General features: G+C 36.2%; 1 protein-coding gene across 4 annotated transcripts in view; it reads left to right on the forward strand.

Annotated features, from left to right (window-relative positions):
* The window catches only part of RBM27 (RNA binding motif protein 27), a 72,490-nt gene that overhangs the window by 26,333 nt on the left and 22,268 nt on the right, over nt 1-23,889 (forward strand). For 2 of the 4 annotated variants that reach the window (XM_042938433.1, XM_042938442.1), the window contains exons 7-13: nt 1,633-1,920; nt 4,758-4,892; nt 13,087-13,251; nt 15,086-15,235; nt 18,659-18,803; nt 19,391-19,544; nt 22,852-23,148. In XM_042938433.1, the coding sequence (XP_042794367.1) occupies nt 1,633-1,920; nt 4,758-4,892; nt 13,087-13,251; nt 15,086-15,235; nt 18,659-18,803; nt 19,391-19,544; nt 22,852-23,148 (1,334 nt within the window). The remainder of the gene's footprint in view (nt 1-1,632; nt 1,921-4,757; nt 4,893-13,086; nt 13,252-15,085; nt 15,236-18,658; nt 18,804-19,390; nt 19,545-22,851; nt 23,149-23,889) is intronic. The other 2 variants (XM_042938451.1, XM_042938459.1) reach the window with 1 other exon arrangement.

Consider the following 23,889-nt stretch of genomic DNA (forward strand, 5'->3'; position numbering starts at 1 on the left):
AGCAAATCACAGGCATTATTAACATGTTTCCTTTAAATATAGAATATATATTTTTACATTTTGTTTTTTTTATTATTATTGTTTTTAATGTTTATTTGTTTTTGAGACAGAGACAGAGCACAAACGGGGGAGGGTCAGAGAGAGAGCGAGATACAGAATCCGAAGCAGGCTCCAGTCTCTGAGCTGTCAGCACAGAGCCCAAGACAGGGCTCGAACTCACGAACTATGAGATCATGACCTGAGCCAAAGTCGGAGGCTCAACCAACTGAGCCACCCAGGCGCCCCAACATTTTATTTATTTTTAAGTGGGAAATAGAATCAAATAATAATTCAGGCATTATCTCATTCTCACCCTGGTCTCCCAGCCACAGAGTTCTCTTAAGGCCAATTTAATGTTATTTATTTATTTATTTACTTATATATTTATTTTTCAAGTTTGTTTATTTTGAGAAAGAGAGAGAGAGAGAGTAGGCAGGGGAGGACAGAGATAGAAGAAGAGAGAGAATCCCAAGCAGTTGGTGCAGAGCCCGATGAAGGGCTTGAATTCATGAACTGTGAGATCATGACCTGAGCCGAAATCCAGAGTCAGGTGTTTAACTGACCAAGCCACCCAGGCATCCCAGTGCTATTAATTTCTTATATATCTTTCCAAACATAGTCTGAATATGTGTACATAAATATGTACGTTCTCCCATTTTCTATTTTACATAAATGCTAGTATACTATTCACACTCTTCTGCATGTATTTTTTTGCACAGAGTAGTATTTGCTGGCAGTTGTCCTATATTAGAGCTTCCTTAATGCTTTTTTGAGGTGTTTTAGTATTCTATATGTAGAAAAACATGTTTAACTTAATTTGATGTTAATGTGCTTTTGGGGTGTTTCTAACGTTTTGTCATTATGAACAATGCTGCAGTGAATAACCTAGTAAATTGAATGTTTTTTTTCTTCCTTTTTTTTTTTTCTTTTTACATTTATTTTAAAGTAATTTCTCCACCCAACATGGGGATTGTACTTACAACCCTGAGATCAAGAGTCACATGCTCCACCAACTGAGTCAGCCAGGCACCCCTTCCACTTTAATATTTTAAGCTAAAGTTTCAAACTGTACATATAGCAAGAATGTAGAATTTAGAATAATACCATGAAAATAGATAGTTGAAATTAGATTGTCTAGTTAGGTCCTTTACCTGCTGTACCCTGCCTTTGCTATTTTGAATCTGAATTTTTTTTTATTTCCTTAAAGTAATCTCTACAACCAGTGTGAGACTCAAACTCATGACCCCAAGATCAAGAGTAGCATGCTCTATGGACTGAGCCAGCCAGGCACCCCGAGTCTGAATTTTTATTACAAAAACTTAATGGCGAATAGGTTAATCTGATAGTGGCTAGTAGCCTGTTTTGGACCCTGTTACTTGCTATCTCAACAAAGCGTAGTCTCAGAAAGTAGAGAGTACATCTGGCCCTACCTCAGTGATATGTGATGATTAACAGAGTAACACTAAGAAGGCTTTAAATTCCTTGGAGAAAAAATACTTTGTAAATCAGATAGGTAGGCTTTTCAGGGTCTTGTTTTATTTGTTTTCTGAACTCTAAATAGATTGTAATAAGATTGTTCTTCTGTTCTTACAGAAAGAGGATTTTGTGTACTTGGTGACCTTTGTCAGTTTGATCATGGAAATGATCCCCTGGTTGTTGATGAAGTCGCTCTGCCAAGCATGATTCCTTTCCCTCCACCTCCCCCTGGGCTTCCTCCTCCACCACCTCCTGGAATGTTAATGCCTCCGATGCCAGGACCAGGCCCAGGACCAGGCCCCGGCCCCGGCCCGGGTCCAGGTCCAGGTCCTGGACATAGCATGAGACTTCCTGTTCCCCAGGGACATGGCCAGCCTCCACCATCTGTTGTGCTTCCCATACCAAGTAAGTATATGTTCGTTGAATATTTCTTTCTTTAGCAAAGAATTGTATTTAGAAGAACCCATCTCTTAGCTAACTTGACACTAGATTTAAAGTTTTTGAAAGATAGATTAAGAATAGATACCTTCAAAAAATCTTAGGAGTCAAAATCTTGCTTAGTTGACAACATCTTGAGAAATCCCAGTGTTTTGAAGATGTCAGAAAAAAGAACATGCCACTTGGTTAATGAAATTTCCTAGTCTTAAAATCTGTTCTAGAATATTAAAATAATTTTTAAAGTCTTTTATGGAAATTTTCAAATATGGTAGAATAATAATATGTGTACCACATGCACGATCATCCAACTTCAGTGATTATCAGTATTCACCTGTTTTTGTCTTATTTCCTCCACCTTGCTCCCACTCCCCCGCCGCTGCCCCACCCTAGTGTGTGCGCTTTTTGGCTCATTTTTGCTGGAGTAAAATTCCAAAAGTCTTATCATTTCACTAGCATGTACTTTAGTATGAGTCTCTTTACTGATAAGGATTGTTTATTGTTTATTTTACTTTATTTTTTAGTGAACTGTATGCTCTTATCACATCCACCAAAATGGAGTACGAAATGTTTTTATTTATGTTAACGTTTATTTGAGAAAGAGAGAGCAAGCACAAGCGGGGAGGGGTAGAGAGAGGGAGACACAGAATACGAAGCAGGCTCTGGGCTCTGAGCTGTCAGCGCAGAGGCCAATGTGGGGCTTGAACCTGAGAACTGTGAGATCATGAAATGAGCTGAAGTGGGATACTTAACTGACTGAGCCACCCAGGCACCCCAAGTACAAAATTTTTTTAAATGATTTAAAAATTCGTAACAGTTGATAGTTTAGCAAAAAGAGAAGCAAGACTAAAGTCCCTTTTTTTTTTTTGTAATTAGAAAAAACTGGTGAATAGTTTACATGTGTGCAAAGATAGAACAAAATATCTATGTGGAGACATTAACAATTGTTAAGAGATGGCAAATTGTTATTTAAAAATTTTTTTTTTAATGTTTATTCATTTTTTGAGAGACAGAGAGTGAGTGGGGGAGGGGCAGAGAGAGAGGGAGACACAATCCAAAGCAAGCTCCAGGCTCTGAACTGACAGCACAGAGCCCAGTGCGGGGCTTGAACCCACAAACCGCGAGATCATGACCTGAACCGAAGTCAGACGCCCGACTGAGCCACCCAGGCGCCCCGCAAATTGTTATTTTAAAAAATGATTGCCATTCAATTTATTAAGCAGTACTTTTTTAGCTTTCTTTTTTTAAACTCTTTATTTTTGAAAATATTGTAGACTCACAAGGAAGTGACAAAAATAGTTTAGCATGAACCCATGTACCAATCACCTAGCTTTCCTGCAGTAGTATTCTTTATAGAACACATTTCATGGGGCACCTGGGTGGCTCCGTAAGTTGAGTGTCCAACTTCAACTCAGGTCACAATCTCACAGTTTGTGAGTTTGACCTGACATTGGGCTCACTGCTGTTAATGCAGAGCCTGCTTTGGATCCTTTGTCTCCCTCTCTCTCTGCCTCTCACCCACTTGCACTCTCTCTTTCAAAAATAAACATTAAAAAAAAAAAGGAATTAAAAAAGAACACATTTCATTAATGTTGATAAAGATTTGGAGACATTTAATACACAGATTTAGTATTGTCAATTATATGGCATAATTGTGAAGCTCAAGTTGAGATTTTATTCCCCAGATATAAAGACATCTTCATACATAGAAATTCTCACAATAAAAGATGTGATATGTGGGAACATTTCTGTTTAATAGTGAAATCCAAGAATGTCATTTTTTCCATGTTGCTATGAAAAATTTCAAGCAAACTGAAAAGCTGAAAGAAGTATACACTGAATACCTATATACTCACCATCTAGGTTCCTGATGAATATTTTACTATATTTCTCTCGTCATGTATCTTTCTATCTTTTCCATTATTTTTATATGTTCCTTAGAGCATGCATGTGCACACTTGGGGAAGGGGCAGAAAGAAAAGGAGAGAGAATCCCAAGCATGGCTTGATCTCACAAACCATGGGATCATTACCTGAGCTGAAATCAAGAGTCGGGACGCCTGAGTGAGCCACCCAGGCGCCCCAGCCCATTATTATTTTTGATGCATTTCCTGTTGTGTTGCAGACAATCAGTATATTTAAACATCTTCATGATGTTGTAGAACTTGAGTTCTGTAGAACTTTATCATCATCCCAGAAACTTTGTTCAAGTTACTTCTCAGCCATTTTTCACTCCCATTCTCCAGAGCTAACTATTCTGGTTTTTTTTTTTTTTTTTTTTTTTTTTTTTTTTTAAATTTTTTTTTTTTTCAATGTTTTTTATTTATTTTTGGGACAGAGAGAGACAGAGCATGAAAGGGGGAGGGGCAGAGAGAGAGGGAGACACAGAATCGGAAACAGGCTCCAGGCTCTGAGCCATCAGCCCAGAGCCCGACGCGGGGCTCGAACTCACGGACCGCGAGATCGTGACCTGGCTGAAGTCGGAGGCTTAACTGACTGCGCCACCCAGGCGCCCCAACTATTCTGTTTTTTTTGTACCCTGGAGTTGTTTTGTCTGTTTTAGAACTGAAATGTCATCTTAATTAATACTGCAACTCAGTGTGTTGAAGCATGTGTTTATCGAATTCCTTTATTCTGTTCTAAGCTAAAGTAGGTAGTTTAATAATGACTACCCAAATTAGTACTAGCATAGTATTTTTATTAGTTAGGAAACATTAGTGTTCTAACTTTTTCTTTCCTTTTCTTTCCCTTTTCTCTTCTCTTCTCTTCTCTTCTCTTCTCTTCTCTTCTCTTCTCTTTAATTCTTAGGACCACCCATAACACAGTCAAGCTTGATAAACAACCGTGACCAGCCTGGGACAAGTGCAGTGCCCAATCTTGCGCCAGTGGGAGCAAGACTACCTCCTCCTTTACCCCAGAACCTCCTTTATACAGTATCAGAACGTAAGTAAATACTGCTTGACTTAAAACTGCTAGGGTCTAGAAAAGCTTAAGTTTCAGTGTTATCCTTTTAAAAAATACAATTTGTTTCTCTTCTTATGGACTGTGCCATATAAAAATTATATTTGTATTCACAAGGAAGTTTACTATGTGGTTATGCTCTTTAGTTGTGTATTAACTTGCGTGTTCATGGAGGAGAAGGGCAAGGCCTTCTGTACTGGAGAAGTTTCCTGTAGAGGAGGTAGCAACATTTATATCTCTTAAAGGACATTTCTTTTGAAGCTTTATTCTCGTCTAAAGGAAATTTATTTGAAGCTTCTGTTAAAAAATTGTACCTCTGATTGAATTTCCAAAGCACAAGGCTTATCTTCTAAGAATATACAAAAGGTCAGATAAAATATGCCTGTTAATTATTTAACTTGTATGCTGGAGTGAAGATAGTGAACATCATTTAAACTGTAATATTTAATGGCTAGGATATTTGTAACATTTATGTTTATAATATGTTGTTCTTCAGTCCTAATTCTTTCTTTTTTCTTAGGTGGCTTTGTTGTTTATAGTTGATTTAAAGTTTTTTAAAAAATTTCCCTAATAGCATAAAACTGACGTAATTAGTTGTTAAAAATGTCAGGTTGTGAGTTTTTAATTTTTACAGAGCTATGTCACTTTATCGATAAATTCATCTTTTATGCAGTTCTGTTTGTCAGGCATTTTTTTGTCTTTATCATACCATGGTGAGACAATTTAAAGTAATTAATAAACCCAGGTTTAAATCCTGGTTCCGTTACTTTCTGTCATTGTGACCTTGGACAAGTTACTTAACTTCTTTGTATCTTAATTTTCTCTTCTGTAAAATGGGAATAATAACATTACTCACCTCATTAAGAGTGTTTGAGGAATAAAGGAATATATGTATGTAAAGTATCTAAAATAGTACCTGGCATCTAGTAAGCTAGATGTAGTGGTTAGTTTTTATACTGTAGTTATTATTGTCTGCTTACATTTTAACTTTTCTGAAATCAAACATAATTATCTTCTCTTTAAGTCTCTACCTCCACTATCCCTGTCTTTATAAATTGAAATAACAGCCATCTAGTCACCTAGAATTGAAACCTTGACATGATTGACTCATTGCTTTGCTTTTTTATATCTAGTTAGTAAAAAAATCCTTTCTCTTTTTCTTTGAAGTATCCGTTTCTCTCTATTCCTCCTGTGGCTTTTGCCCTCATCCACACTTGAATCACCTCACATTTGGATTATTGCTGTACTCCTTTTGACTCCCATTATGTTTCACTCCCCCTAAGTCACACTGCATAGTGCTGCTAGTTTTCCTAAGAAAGCCATTCACGACATGAGAACTCTGTAGTGGCCACAGTTTTCTCCTAAAGTATAGATGAACCCTTCCCTGTAGCTTCTCTTTTATATAATAGGTAATCTCACTGTGCTCTCACATACATCTTCTGGTTAGGCAATTAATATCTTGTCTTGTGTCCCTGTCTTGAATCAACTTTCTTTTCCTGTCTTCATTCCTAGTAATGTGCTCTCTCTCTTCTCTTCTTTCAAACCCCACATCTTCTAAGTACATGGGGAACATTATTGGTCTGTTGTAAACTCCGACAAGACCAAAAAGCATTTCTTACATAATGACGTATAATTGTCCATAGGCCTCCTGTTAGATTTCTTTTCATGTATATTAAGTTTATGTTCAGCTGAGCTTTTTCAGAACAACATCTTAGCCTCTCATAGTCTTCTAATTAGTGCATCTTTGTTCTACTGCTTCTTTTATTTTTCAATTAGACAAATTTTAAATGTAAAAATAAAGAAGATAGTATAATGTACTGCCATATACATCTGTTACCTGGCTTCAGCATTTATCAGTCCTGTATCATTTATTTCCCCCAATTGAGTTCTTAACATTATTAGTTAATGCTTTTGGACTTACAAGTACAAAAACCAGATTATTTATCTGAGAGTGTATTGCAGATGGCATGTTTTCTTAGTGTTAAATTTAGTGTTGTGACTCACAATAAAAATTCTTTGTTTTTGATTTTTTTTCTAAGTCTGGCAATTACCATTTAATATTGTTAAATTTAACATAGTGACTGTAAAAATTCCACTTTGATTTTAATTTATAAAAATCTGACTGTTACCATTTATTTTAGTGACTTAGATGTTTGTTAATTGAGCAAGTATTTGGTGAATGCCTGCTATGTGCCAGGTATTGTGCTACATGCTTGAGAGCAAAGTTGAACAAGGTATCTAACCTCATTTTACTTGAACACCATTTTTTATTTTTAAGTTTTTGTGTGGGTTTTTTTTGTTTGTTTTTTTGAGAGACAGTGTGAAGGGGAGAGAAGGACAGAGAGAAGGAGATAATCTTTAGCAGGCTTCAGGGTCAGCACAGAGCCTGATGCAGGGCTTGATCTCGTAACCATGAGATTATGACCAGAGCCAAAATCAAGAGTTGGATACTTAACCAACTAAGCCACCCAGGCACCCCCATTTTTCTATTAAAAAATTTTTTTTTAATATTGATTTATTTTTGAGAGACAGAGTGAGCAGGGGAGGGGCAGAGAGAGAGAGGAGACACAGAATCTGAAGCAGGCTCCAGGTTCCAGGTTCCAGGTTCCGAGCTGTTAGCACAGAGCCCGATGTGGGGCTCGAACCCACGAACTGTGAGATCATGACCTGAGCTGAGGTTGGATGCTTAACCAATTGAGCCACCCAGATGCCCCCATTTTTCTGTTTTTAAAAGCAAGAATATTTTGTTAATATATTAGTAACTGCTTTTCAGAAGCTGGTAACATTTTTAAGAAAATTTGGAGGAGCAGTATAGTTAGCAACTTCTTGTTTGCCCCCATTAAGAAACTATATGTGAAAAAATTTAATATTTCTGTTTAAAAACTACATTTTTATTTATAAAAAAAAGACAGTACCAGAATAAAGGACAATCCTTTTATATTTCATTTTATGAAATACTAATTTTTCCGTTCATTTTGTCTCAGACCAGTAAAAGGTGATAGCTTTCTTTTGGCGTTTGTGAATTACTGCTTTAGAGGATAGTCCCATATAAGCGCCAGTGTCTTGAAGAGATTTGGTTGGCAGACAAATGTCTTGAAAGTTACAGAATTATTCGTATCAGACAATTTAAAACTCTTTGTGCTATGCAAACTACTCTCTTCCTTTTTTAAAAGTTAAAATTTGATTCTAAAATTCATAGGGAAATTTGAAAACATAGGAGAAAGTTTCTGATTACAATGTAAACAGTTAAACATTTTTTTGGTGTAGTTTGTTAGGCATACATTTTTTATATCTTTGTATTTAGTTGTTTTAAAAATAGCTTTTTTTTTTTTTTTTAATTTCCTTTTAGATATAAGTTGAATCCTTCAAATTGTTCAGGTATATTTTTCTTAATAGTGTAATGAGTAATTTCCCAAAAAATTAGAACTTCACTTCAAACAAAGTAAAAAAATGTATTAGAGAACTTGAGCTCTCAAAGTTTAACAAGTTGGGAAGGTATAAATTATGGATATTTTGTTGTCGTTAAAATTCACAACACAGAAGATGTTTATAAGTGGAATACAGCATATCAAATGGTATTTACTTTTGAAAATTATGTCTGTAGAAACCCAGGATATACAGAGAAAAATGAAATCTGGGGTTTGGGAAGGAAAAATAGAGGAGTTTCCCTAATGCTAGGTACTGGGAATATACAGATGAGTAAGAAATGATTCTTGTAACAAGTTAAAAATCTAATAGTGGAAAAGAAATGTGTTTTTTAAAATATAGCATATTTTGCCATTGTAACTAGATGAACAGAGTGGCTCAGAAATACAGGTGACAAAGAAACTAATTCTGTCAAAAATAAAACATCCAGCCTGTGGTTATTACTTGTTTTGGAATAGGACAATTGAATATTAAAAGAAAAGGAATTATCTTCACTGTATAACTGGGTAGGGTATATATGGCCTCTGGTAATGCTATTTAAAAGGTGTTGTCAAATAGATACAGTTTAGAAGAAATTCTGAAATGTTGTTTTGTTGCATTAAAAATGTCACAGATACTCTGAAAATGACTTAAGGAATATAGATGGAATTGCATGGAAAGAGAACAATATCATAACACACATTAAAATCACCTCTGTCCTCTGCGGTACTCAAGACATTTTATCCAAATTTGAAATAACCAATTCAGTGTATAATTTTTTGGTTTTCAGGACCAGTTTTAAGTATATTCCCCTTTCTCCTTTAAATTTGGTCTCTTTTTTATGTTTCTCTGAAGAAGATGTGGTAGATCTATTTTATCATCGCTAAGCTCAGTGTAACGAGTGTGTGCAAGAGTAATAGTAGAATATAACATCCTGTATTCTACAGACTGATGTTTTGGGTTGAAGGTAGTTGTCAGTCTCCAAATGAATTTATGTAAATTATCTCTTAAAATACATTTCCTGTTACCGACTGTGTAAAATTATTTAAAGCCCTGTACACCTAAACTTGAGATTCTGCACTTAATTCTGTGGAATGCATAAATAATGTTTCTTTGTGCAGAATCTTGGGTTTTGAGGTCTAGAAAATTTATTCGTATCCGATAGAGTCATTGAATGTTGTCTGGGGCATCTCTCCCCTTGTGTTTTACTTTGTTTTGTCTTGCATTCATTATCTTACTGTCCATTTCAGCATACAGATTTTCATCCAAAATACTTGTCATTGGGATACTTTTAATAAATAAACTTTCATCGCTTCTTTAAGTCACTCTTTATTGAGTTCCTACTATGTACCAGACATCATTTAGACCCTGGAACTTTAGATGGTGTGCCAGGGACCTTGGATTCTAATACTGAAGATACATGATCAATATGGCCAATAATTGGAAGGTGTAGCTTTTTTGTTTTCTAATTGAGCTTTTAGTTTAAAGCTTAAGATTTTTTTTCCCTTGGAAAACTTTTAAAGACAAAATCAGGAAATTACAAAGCTAAAAATTCTATTTGAATAAAGACTATCTTCAGCTGACTAGAGTTAACATTAAGAAGGTGAAAATTTGGGGGGTGCCTGGGGAGTTCAGTTGGTTGTGTCTGATTCTTGATTTCGGCTCAGATCATGATCTCATGGTTCGTGGGTTCAAGCCCTGTTTTGGGCTCTGCACTGATAGCACAGAACCTACTTGGGATTCTTTTTCTTTCTCTCTGCTCCTCCCCTGTTCACTCTTTCTCTCTAAAAATAAATAACTAAACTTTATTTTTAAAAACTGAAAATTTTTCTGTCAGGCATATAAGATATATGAAAAACTTAGGAGCATGAACTTGGGAGTGTTTGCACTTTGAAATTCTCCATTCACTCTGTGCTGATCAGAACTAAAATTAATGAATATAAGTTGTGATCAGCTCACCTTCACAGTTATTGTAACATACTTCATTTAAGAAAACTTATGGAGGGTCGCCTGGGTGGCTTGGTCGGTTAAGCGTCCGACTTCGGCTCAGGTGGTGATCTCACGGCCCATGAGTTCGAGCCCCGCTTCGGGCTCTGTGCTGACAGCTCAGAGCCTGGAGCCTGTTTCAGATTCTGTGTCTCCCTCTGTCTCTGCCCCTCCCCTGTTCATGCTCTGTCTCTCTCTGTCTCAAAAATAAATAAACGTTGAAAAAAAAAATTAAAAAAAAAAAAAGAAAACTTATGGAAAATTTCAAATATACAAAGAAGGAAAGCAAATACTGCAGGAATCTTCAGGTACTCATGGCCTTCAATGCTTCTCAACATATGGAGTTAATCTTGCTTCATGTATAGCTCATCCCTGACTTGATTATTTTAGAACAAGCCCCAAACATAACATTTCATCTGTAAAAACTTCATTGTATATCTTTGAAAGATAAGGATTGAACACACAATCACAGTACTTGATTACACTCCCAAAATATTTGTAAGTTTACTGTTGTCAAATATGCCATCAGTGTTCATATTTCCAAATTGTATCGTAGGTGTCCTTTTACAGCTGGTACATTTGAAGCTGGATCCAAACAAGGTTACATATTATATTTAGAAGATGTATTTCTTAAGTCTTTACACCTATAACAGTTTCTCGTACCTCTGTTTTGTTTTTTCTTGACCTTTATTTGTTAAAGAAACTGATCATTTGTCCTGAAGAATGTTTTCACATTCTGGACTTGGCACATTACATCCCCTTGTGTCATTTAACACATTCTTCTATCTTCTGGGTTTTCTATAAATTGGGGGCTAAATTTTGAGGCATTGGATTCACATTTGTTTGTTTTTTGTTTTTGTCATGAATATTTTATTGATGTACTTCCTACTACAGTATTTTATGATATACATAATATTTCCTTTCTGTATTGTAAATGCTGATCAATGTGTACAGGTATTTTCATCCTGATTGATCCATTTTGAAAGTAGTTCATGGTTTCAGCAGCCATTTGTAATCACTGCTTAGACCTGTTGTTTCATTAAGGGTTGTTGAAGAACATCAGACTGCATTTGAATAAACAACCATCTTTCTAAAATTAAATGCATGTTCTTTGTCATTCATGTTGACAAGAAGACATTGTGCAGATTAGCCTTTAACTTTTCATTTCACTTTAAGACAGTTATTAGTTAAGTATACTTGGTACATTGAGTGCTGTGTCAAAAATTTAAACTAGTTGTATGGACTGAGAATGTACTTCCCCATTTTTCTCTTTAGCACACCCCTTCATTCTGCAGGAAATTCTGCCCAGTAGGTCGTTCTTACAACTATTTTCAGATCGTTGATGATATGTTAGGTTGTTTTTGCAATGTAGTGATCAAAAGATTCTTTTTTAATGCAAATTTTGAAAGAATTGGTGCTAAGCACACAGTTTTGTGGTCTGCTGTACAGTATGATTTGTCACCTCCTTAGCTTCATACGTAGGAAGAGAAGGGTAGTAAAATTTAGTACATCTGTTTCTCTTGTACGTTTACTATAAAATCAAGTGGCTGTATTGTGGTTTGTTCTGTTAAAAGTGTATTAAAAATCTTTTGGAGGGGCACATGGGTGGCTCAGTCAGTTAAGCGCTTGACTTCGGCTCAGGTCATGATCTTGCGGTCTGTGAGTTCGAGCCCTGCGTCGCGCTCTGTGCCGGCAGCTCAGAGCCTGGAGCCTGCTTCGGATTCTGTGTCTCCTCTCTTTGCCCCTCCCATGCTCATGCTCTGTGTCTCTCTGTCTCTCAATAATAAACGTTAAAAAAAAAAGTTAAAAAAAAATCTTTGGAATTTTATAACTGTTAAGGAAATTTATCAGGTGTAAAAGAAATTCTAAATTCACTTATCTTGTGCCACATAGTGAACATCTGACTTTAAATATAAAGTGTTGAGTAAACATTATAAATAGGTCTCATGGGGTAGTCAGTAAAACAGATACTATTAAGCGTCCAATGAAAGAAAAAAGCCTACTCCTTGGTACTTCTTTTTAAATCTTTTTCTACCAAATTTGACTTCATTGTGTCAGAGATTCTTGTGTTAATATATGTAAGCTCTAAATGTGCTTTTTTTCAAAAGTCATTCTTAGTATCTGAGGTAATTTCATACGTACAGTAGTTGGTCTGTTTATCTCGGGTTTTGTCCTTTTTTTCTTTGTACTTGTTATCTACCTGTTCATGGGATAACAAGTTTTCACTGTCTTGTTTAGTGTTTTCCTTTTGAACGTTTCTCATTTTCTGTGAGGATATGCTTGTGGTGTTTTTTGTTTTTAATTTTTTTATTGTTTTTTCTGCTCCCAGATATGGGAATATGTTTTGTGTCAACCTTAAACTATGTGGTTTTGAGGAGAGAAGAGTTTTTGTTTTTAATGGATGTGATAGTCTTCAAAAAACTACATGTCTTGCTGGATACAAAACTGTACACAAGTAATAGCTCAGGGCACCTTTACCTGATAGTGTGATATGGTTGACTGTTCAGTTTTGGGTACAATTAGCATATCGTTGTTCCACTTAAGATTGTGAAAAATGGAGATTATGCAATCATACTGCCTAATTCTCACTCTTTCTTTATACCTCAGTGCATCCTAACTGGTTATGTGCCTGTTTCTTGAGTTAGGAAGAATATCAGTAATACCTTTCTCGACTGGCATTTTGGTGTACTCTCTCTGTTCTTGGCTAAAGTCTCAGGAAGTACATCATTCCCTGAGAAGCTTGTGACTCTCATTCCCAGCTGCCCTCCTATTCTTTCCTCTGTAGGACAGCCCATGTACTCTCGTGAACATGGTGCTGCTGCATCTGAGCGACTTCAGTTGGGGACACCGCCTCCTCTGTTGGCAGCTCGTTTGGTGCCACCTCGAAACCTCATGGGATCCTCCATTGGGTACCATACCTCAGTCTCCAGCCCCACCCCTCTGGTCCCAGGTAAGCTTTGCTACAGATGGCCGGCCATCCACCCTCTGATCTTTTTGTACCATAGCTTGCCAGCCTGCGTGGTGACTGGCATCCTGATCTGCCATCACAAATTCCCACCGAACCTCTTAGGTAGTTTTCTCTTCTGTTCCTCTGCCTCTTTGATTTGTCCCTAGTGGTTGCTAGATTAGGCCTCCTGTGTGTCTGTCATCTCTGGTGTCCTCTATGTTGACTTTTACTGCCTCAGTAACAAAGTCATGGTAGTTCCTTGAACTGATTTCTAATACAGTAAATAGGAAGAGAATATCTACTTGGATATTTTCTAATCAGTTACACATTACAAGAAAAACTAGGATAATTTTTTAAAAAGCAAACCAAAAACATCTGTTTTTCTTGCTGATCATGGATGAGCATATCTTTTTTTCCCTCTCTGATCCATGTATGACCTGGCTGTGTATAATGTAGTAATTTCTGGAAAACTCTTCCCTCCTACTTATGTGTACCTTTGGAAGACCTGTGGAGTGCTTTGTGGGTGTTTCATGAGGTTTTTAACATTTCTTGCTTTCCCTTTAGATCTGAGTCCATCATAACTGTCTAAAGGACTTTTGAGTTTCTAGGGGTTCTGTGTATTCTCAGGAATTATAGAACAAGGTCATTTGATTATGTAACTGCTTTAAAACCTACAGCTATAGGAGATTTTCTTTCAAGACTACCAAGTGGTAACTGAAAACTTTTTTATCATAATTTGCTGATCTTATACTTTGAATCATATTGATTGGCCATTTAGTAAGGATCTGAATGTCTCTTACTTTGTAGCTGAAACTTAATATGAACGCCATAGAGCATTTTTCCACCAAGGAAGAAAAAGAGACGCAAGGACTTCTAAATCACAGTTGTGAAAACCAGTGTCTTCACTTAATCTTAACCCTTGTTTCATTTTATGTAGGATGAAGAGGATATATACCACTTAGAGATGAACATATTCAGAATTTTTGTAATACTAACAAAATAGCCATTTAGCATTATAATTTTAAGAATTAAATATTTAGTTGTAGAGAAAACAAAGGGAATGTGATAAAAGTGGCATTGATGGGGTGGTTGGTAGTAACATAATGATTATATTTGTAAATGTAAAATTTTTTTAGCTGTTTGAAATAAAACATTTGAAATGTTTTATGTATGAAAGCAGCTATTATATCTCCATTTTAAAATGTAGGTAAGCAAATTAGTAGATTGATTTTTTTCTCTATTTTTTTCCCTACTTAAAAGAGTACCTAGGGTGGGGGGGATGGCTAAATGGGCAAGGGGCATTAAGGAAGACACTTGTTGGGATGAGCACTGGGTGTTCTACCCAGGGGATGAATCTACTCGTAAAGTCATTATTGCACTATATACTAACTTGGATGTAAATTAAAAAAAAAAAGAGTACCTAGAAATTGGTGAAACATGATAACAGAGGAAACTCAACCAGTCCTTTATATATAGTATTCATATATGTGCATATTTCTCTTAAAATATTTAAGAGATGTTTGGATTAAGTGATTAATATATAGGATAAAAATGGCTAGCTAAGGTAAATGAATTTGGAAATATCTCTGTAATCAAGAACAGATATGTGTATCTGTGTTTTGAGACAGGAGCGTTTTTATTTCTTTCACTTCTAACAGGTGTATTAATATATATTGTAATTCAGATTGTGTGTGTGTGTGTGTGTGTATTTGTATGTATGTATAGGTTGATATATTTGTCAAAGAAAAATTCATTTTTTGCAGTTGTTTATAGTAATGAAAAATTACTTAACTACTCTCTTATTTGTTATGTGTTTTGTTGTTTTGTTTTCCCCCAGATACATATGAACCAGATGGTTATAATCCAGAAGCTCCTAGTATTACCAGTTCTGGTAGATCTCAGTACAGACAATTCTTTTCCAGAACACAGACACAGCGCCCAAACCTGATTGGCCTAACATCTGGAGATATGGATGCAAATCCAAGAGGTGAGAATGCCTCAGCCTTTGTTTGTTGCTGTTATACAGGAGTTCAGTACAGCATTTCAGACCTCACTAGGGTCCAAAATTATTTACACACTGTCCTTTTGAAGAGTGCTCTATAATCATCTCAAATAAATGTTTTTGAATAACTTTGTCTCCACATTTTATTTTAAAACTATAATTAGAGGGGCACCTGGGTGGCTCAGTCGGTTAAGCGTCCAACCCTTGGTTAGGTCATGATCTCATGGTTTCATGAATTTGAGCCCTGAGTCAAGCTCTGCACTGGCAGTGTGGAGTCTGCTTAGGATTCTCTCTCTCCCCCTCTGTCTGCCTTTCCCCAACTTGGGCTGTCTCTCTCAAAAAAAAAAAAAAAAAAAAAAAAAATTAATAAAGCTATAATTGTAATATATTTATTTTAAAATAAAAATACTTTTTTTTAATTGCTTTTTTTGTATACCTTTAGCCTGTTTTAGCTGTTTACTGGGCACTGCACTAGATATTAGGTAAAGAAAGATGAAATGACATGGTCCCTTGCCTTCAAAGAATTTGATCACTTCAGGGCCTACTTTGTATCGTAAGAGCTATGTTGCACACTAATAACTGAGAATCTAAAATACTGCAATAAGATGATTATTTGACCTTTTTAAATATTTATGATTACAACCATATGTCAGGATCTTTACAGAGCATAGTCATAAACCTTTAAAAATTAAATGCAAGCATTTACCTTTAATATGGGTTGATGTCCTCCTTTCTCCTCCCTTAAAAAAGTTGGTTTAGGGGCACCAGGTGGCTCAGTCGGTTGAGCATTCGACTTTGGCCCAGGTTGTGATCTCATGGTTTGTGGGTTTGAGCCCCACATTGGGGTTTGTGCTGACAGCTCAGAGCCTGGAGCCTGTGTCTCCCTCTTTCTCTGTCCCTTCCCCGTGTACTCTGGTCGCTCGTGCTCGCTCGCTCTCTCTCTCTCTCTCTCTCTCTCTCAAAAATAAATATAAAAACATCTGAAAACAAGTTGGGTTAAAAAGTTTGATGAGGTTCCAGTTTTTCTTACTATAGTTGGTTTTCTGATATTTAATTTTAATTTGAATGTCCATGGGACATCCTGACAGTATTTATCTTTTTTTTAAACATTTTTTAAAAGGTTATTTATTTATTTTGAGGGAGTGTGTGCATGTGCACCCATCAGGGAGGGGTAGAGAAAGAGATTCCCAAGCAGGCTCTGCATGGAGCTGGGCTCATAGCTTGATCCCACAAACAGCAAGGTCATGAGCTGATCAATAGTTGGATGCTTAACTGAGCCACCCGGGCACCCCCCCGACAATGTTTTTCTGATTTAGTTATATGGTGACTATTTTCGTGTTCTTACCTTCTTTCCTGTCTTGATTTTATTAACTTTTATTTATTGCCATTAATATCATTGTTACTACTGCAAGCTAACAGTTTTGTGTCCAGATGAAACCAAATGCTTTTGTATATGTATTATTATCTCTTATTTTCCTTTCCTACAACTCCTTAAAAGAGGTACTATTTTAATTCTCTTTTTACAGATAAAGACACTGAGGATTAGAGAGGTTAAAGAAATTTGCCCAAAGTCACACAGCTTTTAGTGGCTGAACTAGAATTTGAACCCAGGTCATTCCAATTCTGAAGAGTATACTATTACCTTCTATGCTATAATGCATATATTATTACCAAATTACTTGAAATTAGTGGAAAGATCAGAGTCTTAAAAATTCAAGTTTTTCCTTTGTCGCTAGTCTGGTCTTTCTCTGCATTCATATACAGTAATTCGTGGATAATCTCACTCAGATAGAAATGAGGTCTTTGGGGGACCCTGGGTGGCACAGTTGGTTAAGTGTCTGACTTCAGCCCAGGTCATGATCTCAAAGTTCATGGGTTCGAGCCCCGTGTCGGGCTTAGAGCCTTGAGCCTGCTATGATTCTCTGTCTCCCTCTCTCTTTCTGTCCCTTCTCCACTCACATTGTCTCTGTCTCTGAAATAAACATTTAAAAAAATTATTTTAAAAATTAAAAAAGAAAGAAATATGGTTTTTGTACAGCAGACGTGGTTTGTCACCTTGGCAAAGTCATCCAGCCTCTAGCTCTGTATCTCTTTCTTTTTTTATAAAGCACTTCAGTAAAGGAAAGCAGTAGGCAATGTTAGGAGGTAATCAAGCTATTTTAGGGAAGATCTAATGGCATCTCAGATTCTAGAATGCATTATACCATCACAATTGCTATCTCCTCCATTTGCCTTCTGAAAATAAAGGCCCTAATAGAGCAGAGATCAAAGTTATTTTATTCACTGATTTACACGTATGTCTAATATGATTGTTGAGCTCTAGCAGCTGCTAAAGAAATACATGTTAAATCTGCATCATTATTTCCCCGATTGTCACACATATTACCCCCCACTCTCATCCCTACCCCAGCATCTAGCCCTACATGTCATTTTTGGCTGCTGATTTTACTTTTGGTACAGTCACTTGAAGTTAAGGAGAATATTCACAGTGTATCAGGCATAGTTTTGTGTTGTTATTTATTTTTTTATTCACACCTCTTCCCACTCACAGATAAGCCATTGTAATGTCAGTTTCTTTAAGTATTTTAGTTTTAATTGTTATGAATGAAATATAGCAATTTATAATACGGGCTTTGGGTTTTCCTCCCAACTTTTGAGTTTGAAAAATTTTAAACGCACAGGAAATCAAAAGAAATACAATAAACATTTGAATACCTTTACTTAGATTCACCTTTATTAAAGTTTTGTCACCTGTGGGCCTAAGTGCTTGCTTATGTATGCGCAATGCACATTCTTCTTTATCCCTTCTTTCCTTCTCCCTTCAGGTTTTTTTTCCCTGAGTTACTTGAAAGTATATTGCAGAGATTATGCCCTGTAGATACTTTATTTTACTTCCAAGAATATGACGTCCTTCATAAGCACAATATCATTGCTACACATAAGAAAATCATAATTCCTTAATATCCTGTCCAGGTGAACTTTTTTTAAATCACATCAAACAGTACAAATAATTTCACTCTGTTTATGGTGCTAAGTTTGATTGCTTGTCTGAGATGATAATTGGTAGATCTCTCCATTGTAAAGTCATCATTTGTGGGGTGTACTTTGGCACCAGATAAATATCTTGTTCTCTAACAACGTTTACTGATGAATATTGTTTTCCAACCATTGATGATCCTTGTCTGAATCAATTTTTACATTGGAGCTGCCTATGACTTTTTAAACTTCAATATTGTATTTTTAACAAAGGAGAAAAAGGAGGCAGTTAGTAAATAAGCATTTCTGAAAAGGAAATGGTAGCTGGGTGCTATTCACTCTGCTTTTTAGCTTTTAGGCTATATATTGTAATCATTTGAAATTCCTCAGATACCATGCATTGTTAGTAATGTTAATTTTTGTTTCCAACAGCTGCTAACATTGTCATCCAGACTGAACCACCAGTTCCTGTTTCAATTAATAGCAACATAACCAGAGTAGTTCTTGAACCAGATAGCCGAAAAAGAGCTATAAGTGGTTTGGAAGGGCCGCTCACAAAGAAACCTTGGCTGGGAAAGTAAGACAATTTGCTACTTAGTAGTTCTAATTGGTGTATTTGTTGTTTTTGTTTGCGTTAGTAAATTTGTAAAATTCACAGTTGTCATTAATCAGTGATTTTAAAACTTTGTGTCTCAAAATTAGGGTTCCCCAAGGCATCATTAGAACATCTTAAAAATGGGAAGAGCGAGCAGAATATAATAGATATTAGTAACTTGTATTAGTAACTAATAAAATAGGTATTAGTAACTTGTATTCTGTACTTTTACAGAAGTTGAAAAACCCACCATTGAAAAAAATGATGTTCTTTCCTTGCTTTAAAGTTAGACTCCTTGGTAATTGTGGTGGATCTTTTTAGCCTATTAGTTTTAATCTCATTTGGGCCTCTCTTTTTGTGATCTTTTGCTCTTCAGTCTTCTTTTTCTATACCTGTTCTGTTCCCATGTAACACGGTCGATGTGAAAATTACTTAGTAATTTCTGAAGAATGTAAGAATGTCTTACAAATGACACTTTAATACATATAAACTTAAAGTTTTTGTGGACCTGTCTGATGGCTAGGCATAAGGTGGGGGAATTAATCAAGATCTATTAATATTCCTTTCAGGCAAGGGAATAACAGTCAGAGTAAACCAGGATTTTTGAGAAAGAATCAGTATACAAACACCAAATTAGAAGTCAAGAAGATCCCTCAGGAATTAAACAACATTACTAAACTCAATGAACACTTCAGCAAGTTTGGAACTATTGTGAACATCCAGGTAAATGTGACTAGGTTGCTGACAAATGAATGTGCTTTTATGCATCTTTGAACATAGCAGTTCACTTTGCTTAAATGAGCCAGTAATTAATCTTATAATCTCTGCTAAGTGTTTTAAGCTCCACTGTATAGCTCTGTACCCAACTTTATGATGAAATTAAGCTGAATTTGTTTTTTGCTTTTTTTTTTTTTTAATTTGTTTCTTATCTGTAACCTCTTCCTGAAAGACATTGAGGATGGTTAGTATATTTTTATTCATGGTGCTATCTCTGGACAAAAGACTTTTTAATCTGCTTTAGTATTCTAACTAGATAGGTAAGATTTTTGGTAATTTCTAAGGTAATTTTGTCTACTGAGTGACTTTTATATTGTAGTGAAAAAGTGATTGGTTAAGGATGGTTGTAATCTTGACAATTTAGGCAGCGTAACATGTTATCTAACATCATGTGATTTGTAGTTTCTGTATTTTGCTGTCTACTTGACACATATTCCAATTTATGCATTTGTGGTTGGGTGTTCCAGTGTAATTGAGAGTACTTGAAGTCCTTATTAATTTGCCATTTCACTCAGTTACCCCTGATGGTTAATGTTGGTCATGAAACCAAAATATGATTTATGTAACAATTTAAGAAAGTATTATGAGGGGGTGCCTGGGTGGCATAGTCGGTTAAGTGTCTGACTTAGGCTCAGGTCATAATCTCACGGTTCGTGGGTTTGAGCCCTGCGCTGGGCTCTGTGCTGACAGCTCAGAGCCTGGAGCCTACTTCAGATTCTGTCTCCCTCTCTCTGTCCTTCCCCCACTCACACTCTGTCTCTTTCTCTCAAAAATAAATATAACATTAAAAATTTTTAAAAAATTATATGAAAAAAGGCACCACCCTTAGGTCACTGCAATAAATCCCTGTTCCCTTCACCCTCCAATCTCTGTACTCATCCAAAATGTGGAGGTGTGCTATACTGGACCAGCACTGTTGAAAACACTGGCTAAAAATGAGCATGATGATCAGGGTCCTGGCCTTCATGCAGCTGACCTTCTCAGAGAGCAGAGAGAGAATAAACAAGTAAAACAGGTTAAGTGCTATAAAGATAGATATAGTAAGGTAATTAAGTGATAGAGGGGGAAGGGAACTCAAGAAAAAGCACTCTGAGAGGTGACATTTAAGCTGAGACCTGAAGAAAGTAGTATGAGGGGGTGCCTGGGTGATCTCACAGTTCCTGAGTTTGAACCCGGCATCAGGCTCCATACTGACTTTGCAGAGCCTGCTTGGGATTCTCTGTCTCTCCCTCTCCGCCCTTCTCCCACTTGTGCTCATCTGTTCTCTCTCTCTCTCTCTCTCTCTCTCTCTCTCTCTGTCTCTCTCTCTCAAAAAAATAAACTTTAAAAAAAAGTAGTATGAGGAAATTTTATATTTCAAAGAATTGAACCAAGGTACTCTTTTTGAAAGATTTTTAAGCACTGTGTTTTCCTGAGTATAGTACATGTTTAATTTTATAGATAATTGGAAATCCATTAAACAAAAGTGAAAAAACAAATCACCTGAATCTCACCACATTGCAACAATAATTATTAATCTTTTGATGAACATACTGTATTTATATGGAAGAACACATACATGCACACACATAGACATGTTTTCTTTTTAAAAATACTTACTTTACACACTTCAAGAATACAAAATCGTATCAGATGTCTCTGCCTTTTTTCTCTTACATGTTTTCTAGGTCATTATGGTTTATGGCATTTAGGAAAATTAGATGGCTTAATGTAATTTGGTATATTAGTCTTGTTGGATTGCCATAACAAATACGTATCAGAGACTAGGTGGCTTAAACAACATTTATTTTGGGGGAAGTCCGAAATCAAGGTGATGGCCATTTTGGTTCCTGGTGAGGATTCTCTTTATGATGGCCACTTTCTTGCTGTGTCCTCAAATTTTGGAAGGGGAGAAAGATCTCTTCCTTTTCCTATAAGACCTCCAGTACCATCTGATTAGGGCCCCACGCTTATGACCTCATTTAACTTTAATTACCTCCTAAAAGCCCTGTCTCCAAATGTAGTCACACAGTGAGTTAGAGTTTCAACATAAGAATTTGGGAGTGGGGGCATAAATCAGTCTGTAGCAATAGGCCATAATTTACTTACTGTTCCTTGTGGTTGAGGATTTCTATTGTTTCTCTTATCTTCTATAAAAACAATGCTGTGGTGAGCCTCCTTGTTGCTAAACCTTTCGTTCTCTTTTTATGATGCGTTGCTGAATTAAAGGGAATTTTAAGACTTTTTATTTGTGCTCTGCCAAATTGTTTGCCAAAAGGGTTGTGCCAGTTGGTACTCCCACATGCACTGTGTTAAAGCCTGTCAACATTGTAATGTGGATCCATCAAAATGTTTTGAACCAGTTTCGTAAGTGAAAAATTATACTTGTTTTACTTTGCTTTTCTTTTTTTAAAATAAATTTTATTTATTTATTTGTTTATTTATTTAGAGTGTGAGCTGGGAGGGGCAGAGGGGGTGGGGTGGGGGAAATCCCAAGCAGGCTTTGCAGTCAGCACAGAGCCGGACATTGGGCTCGTACTCCCAAACTATGAGATTATGACATGAGTCAAAATCAAGAGTCAGACACTTAACCCGCTGAGCCACCCAGGCGACCCATTTGCTTTTTTAAATTACTAGGTAGATTCTGATTTATATAGATCATTTGCAGGTTTTTTTGGATATGCCTATTGATTGTCTTCGCCCATTTTTTATGAAGCCATTTATAATAGTGCTTTTCCAAGCCATTGCTTGTCATGTATATTAAAAATAGTTCTTCTATTCATCATTTAGTTTAGGGTATATTTGGACTGACAGATTTTAAATTTTTATGTGGTAGAATTTGCTACTGTTTGTCTTTATGGATCCTGTTTTTATAGGTATGCATAAAAAGATTTTCCAAACACTCAGATTGTACAGATATTCACCTTTTTTTCTTCTGTGTTTTTATTGTTTTTTTTTTTGTTGTTGTTATGGTAAAATATTTTCTTTCTCTGGAGTTTATTTGGATGTAGGATATCAGGGAGGGATCTAACAACTTTTCCCTAACTGGTTACGTAACATTACTAGGATTCTTTATTGAATAGTCTTTTTTGTATATAATTTGAAAAATACGCATATTATCTTTTAGGGTGATGGAGAACTGTACTTACAAAGCTTTCGGAATGGATTTCAGCAGGTTCTTTTCTATTCTGAAGTCTTTATCAATAATTTATCTGCATTTAACTGCTTATTAATTTGTTTGCTTTTTTTTGTTGCTTTTGTTTTTTTCTTACAGGTTGCTTTTAAGGGAGATCCAGAAGCAGCCCTCATCCAATATCTTACCAATGAGGAGGCCAGGAAAGCCATTTCCAGCACTGAAGCAGTTCTAAATAACCGGTTCATTCGAGTTCTGTGGCATAGGGAAAATAATGAGCAGCCTGCATTGCAGTCTCCAACACAGCTACTCCTGCAGCAACAGCAAACACTTAGCCACCTGTCACAGCAGCACCACCATTTGCCACAGCACCTTCATCAGCAACAAGTGCTGGTGGCCCAGTCCCCTCCCTCAACGGTACATGGGGGTATCCAGAAGGTAATCTACTGGTTCATAGACAAGGAAAAGTCCTCTGGTCCCACCCTCTAGATCATTGTCAATTTGCGGTCGTTAGGTCTTCTACTTTAAAACTTCTCAGTTTGATCTGCAGACCAGCAGCATCTTATCTCCTGAGAACTTATTAGACATGCAGTTTTTTGGACCTCACCTCAACTTAGAATCACTAGGGTTGGGGCTTAAGCATCTGTGTTTTAACAAGCTCTCCACTTGATTCTTACAAACCGTAAAGTTTGACAAGTGCAATTCTGCTTCTACCAGAATTACTTGCCTGAATACAAATTCTTGGATCTTAGCACCCAGAAGTTACAGTCTGTAGAAATGGGGCCCATAAATCTACATGTTTAAAGGAATACTCTTAGTGATTCTTCTCAACACTAAAGTATAATAACTGTCCACTACCAGACAACTCTGAATCTAGAACTTCTTCTTTGTTTTGTGTTAGACTCAGTCATCCTTGTACCCACTCTTTTGTCTGACTTTTTTCCATGTAGAAAACTCTTTAAAAGCTTTAAAAATTGAAATGTAAGCTCCAAGAAAATAGGATTTTGCTTGTTTTATTCCTTCTGTCTCTTGTGTCTAAAACAAGGCTTGGCACATGTTGCTCAAACTATACTTGAATGAACAGATGAAGGAAGTAAAGAAGAAACCACTATGCATTAGTGCCATTCCAATATTGATGGTAATGCTGATCTTTTCCTAGGTGTTCTCTTGTTCGAATTA

The sequence above is a fragment of the Panthera leo genome, chromosome A1 (assembly GCF_018350215.1).
Source record: "Panthera leo isolate Ple1 chromosome A1, P.leo_Ple1_pat1.1, whole genome shotgun sequence".
NCBI lineage: Eukaryota > Metazoa > Chordata > Mammalia > Carnivora > Felidae > Panthera > Panthera leo.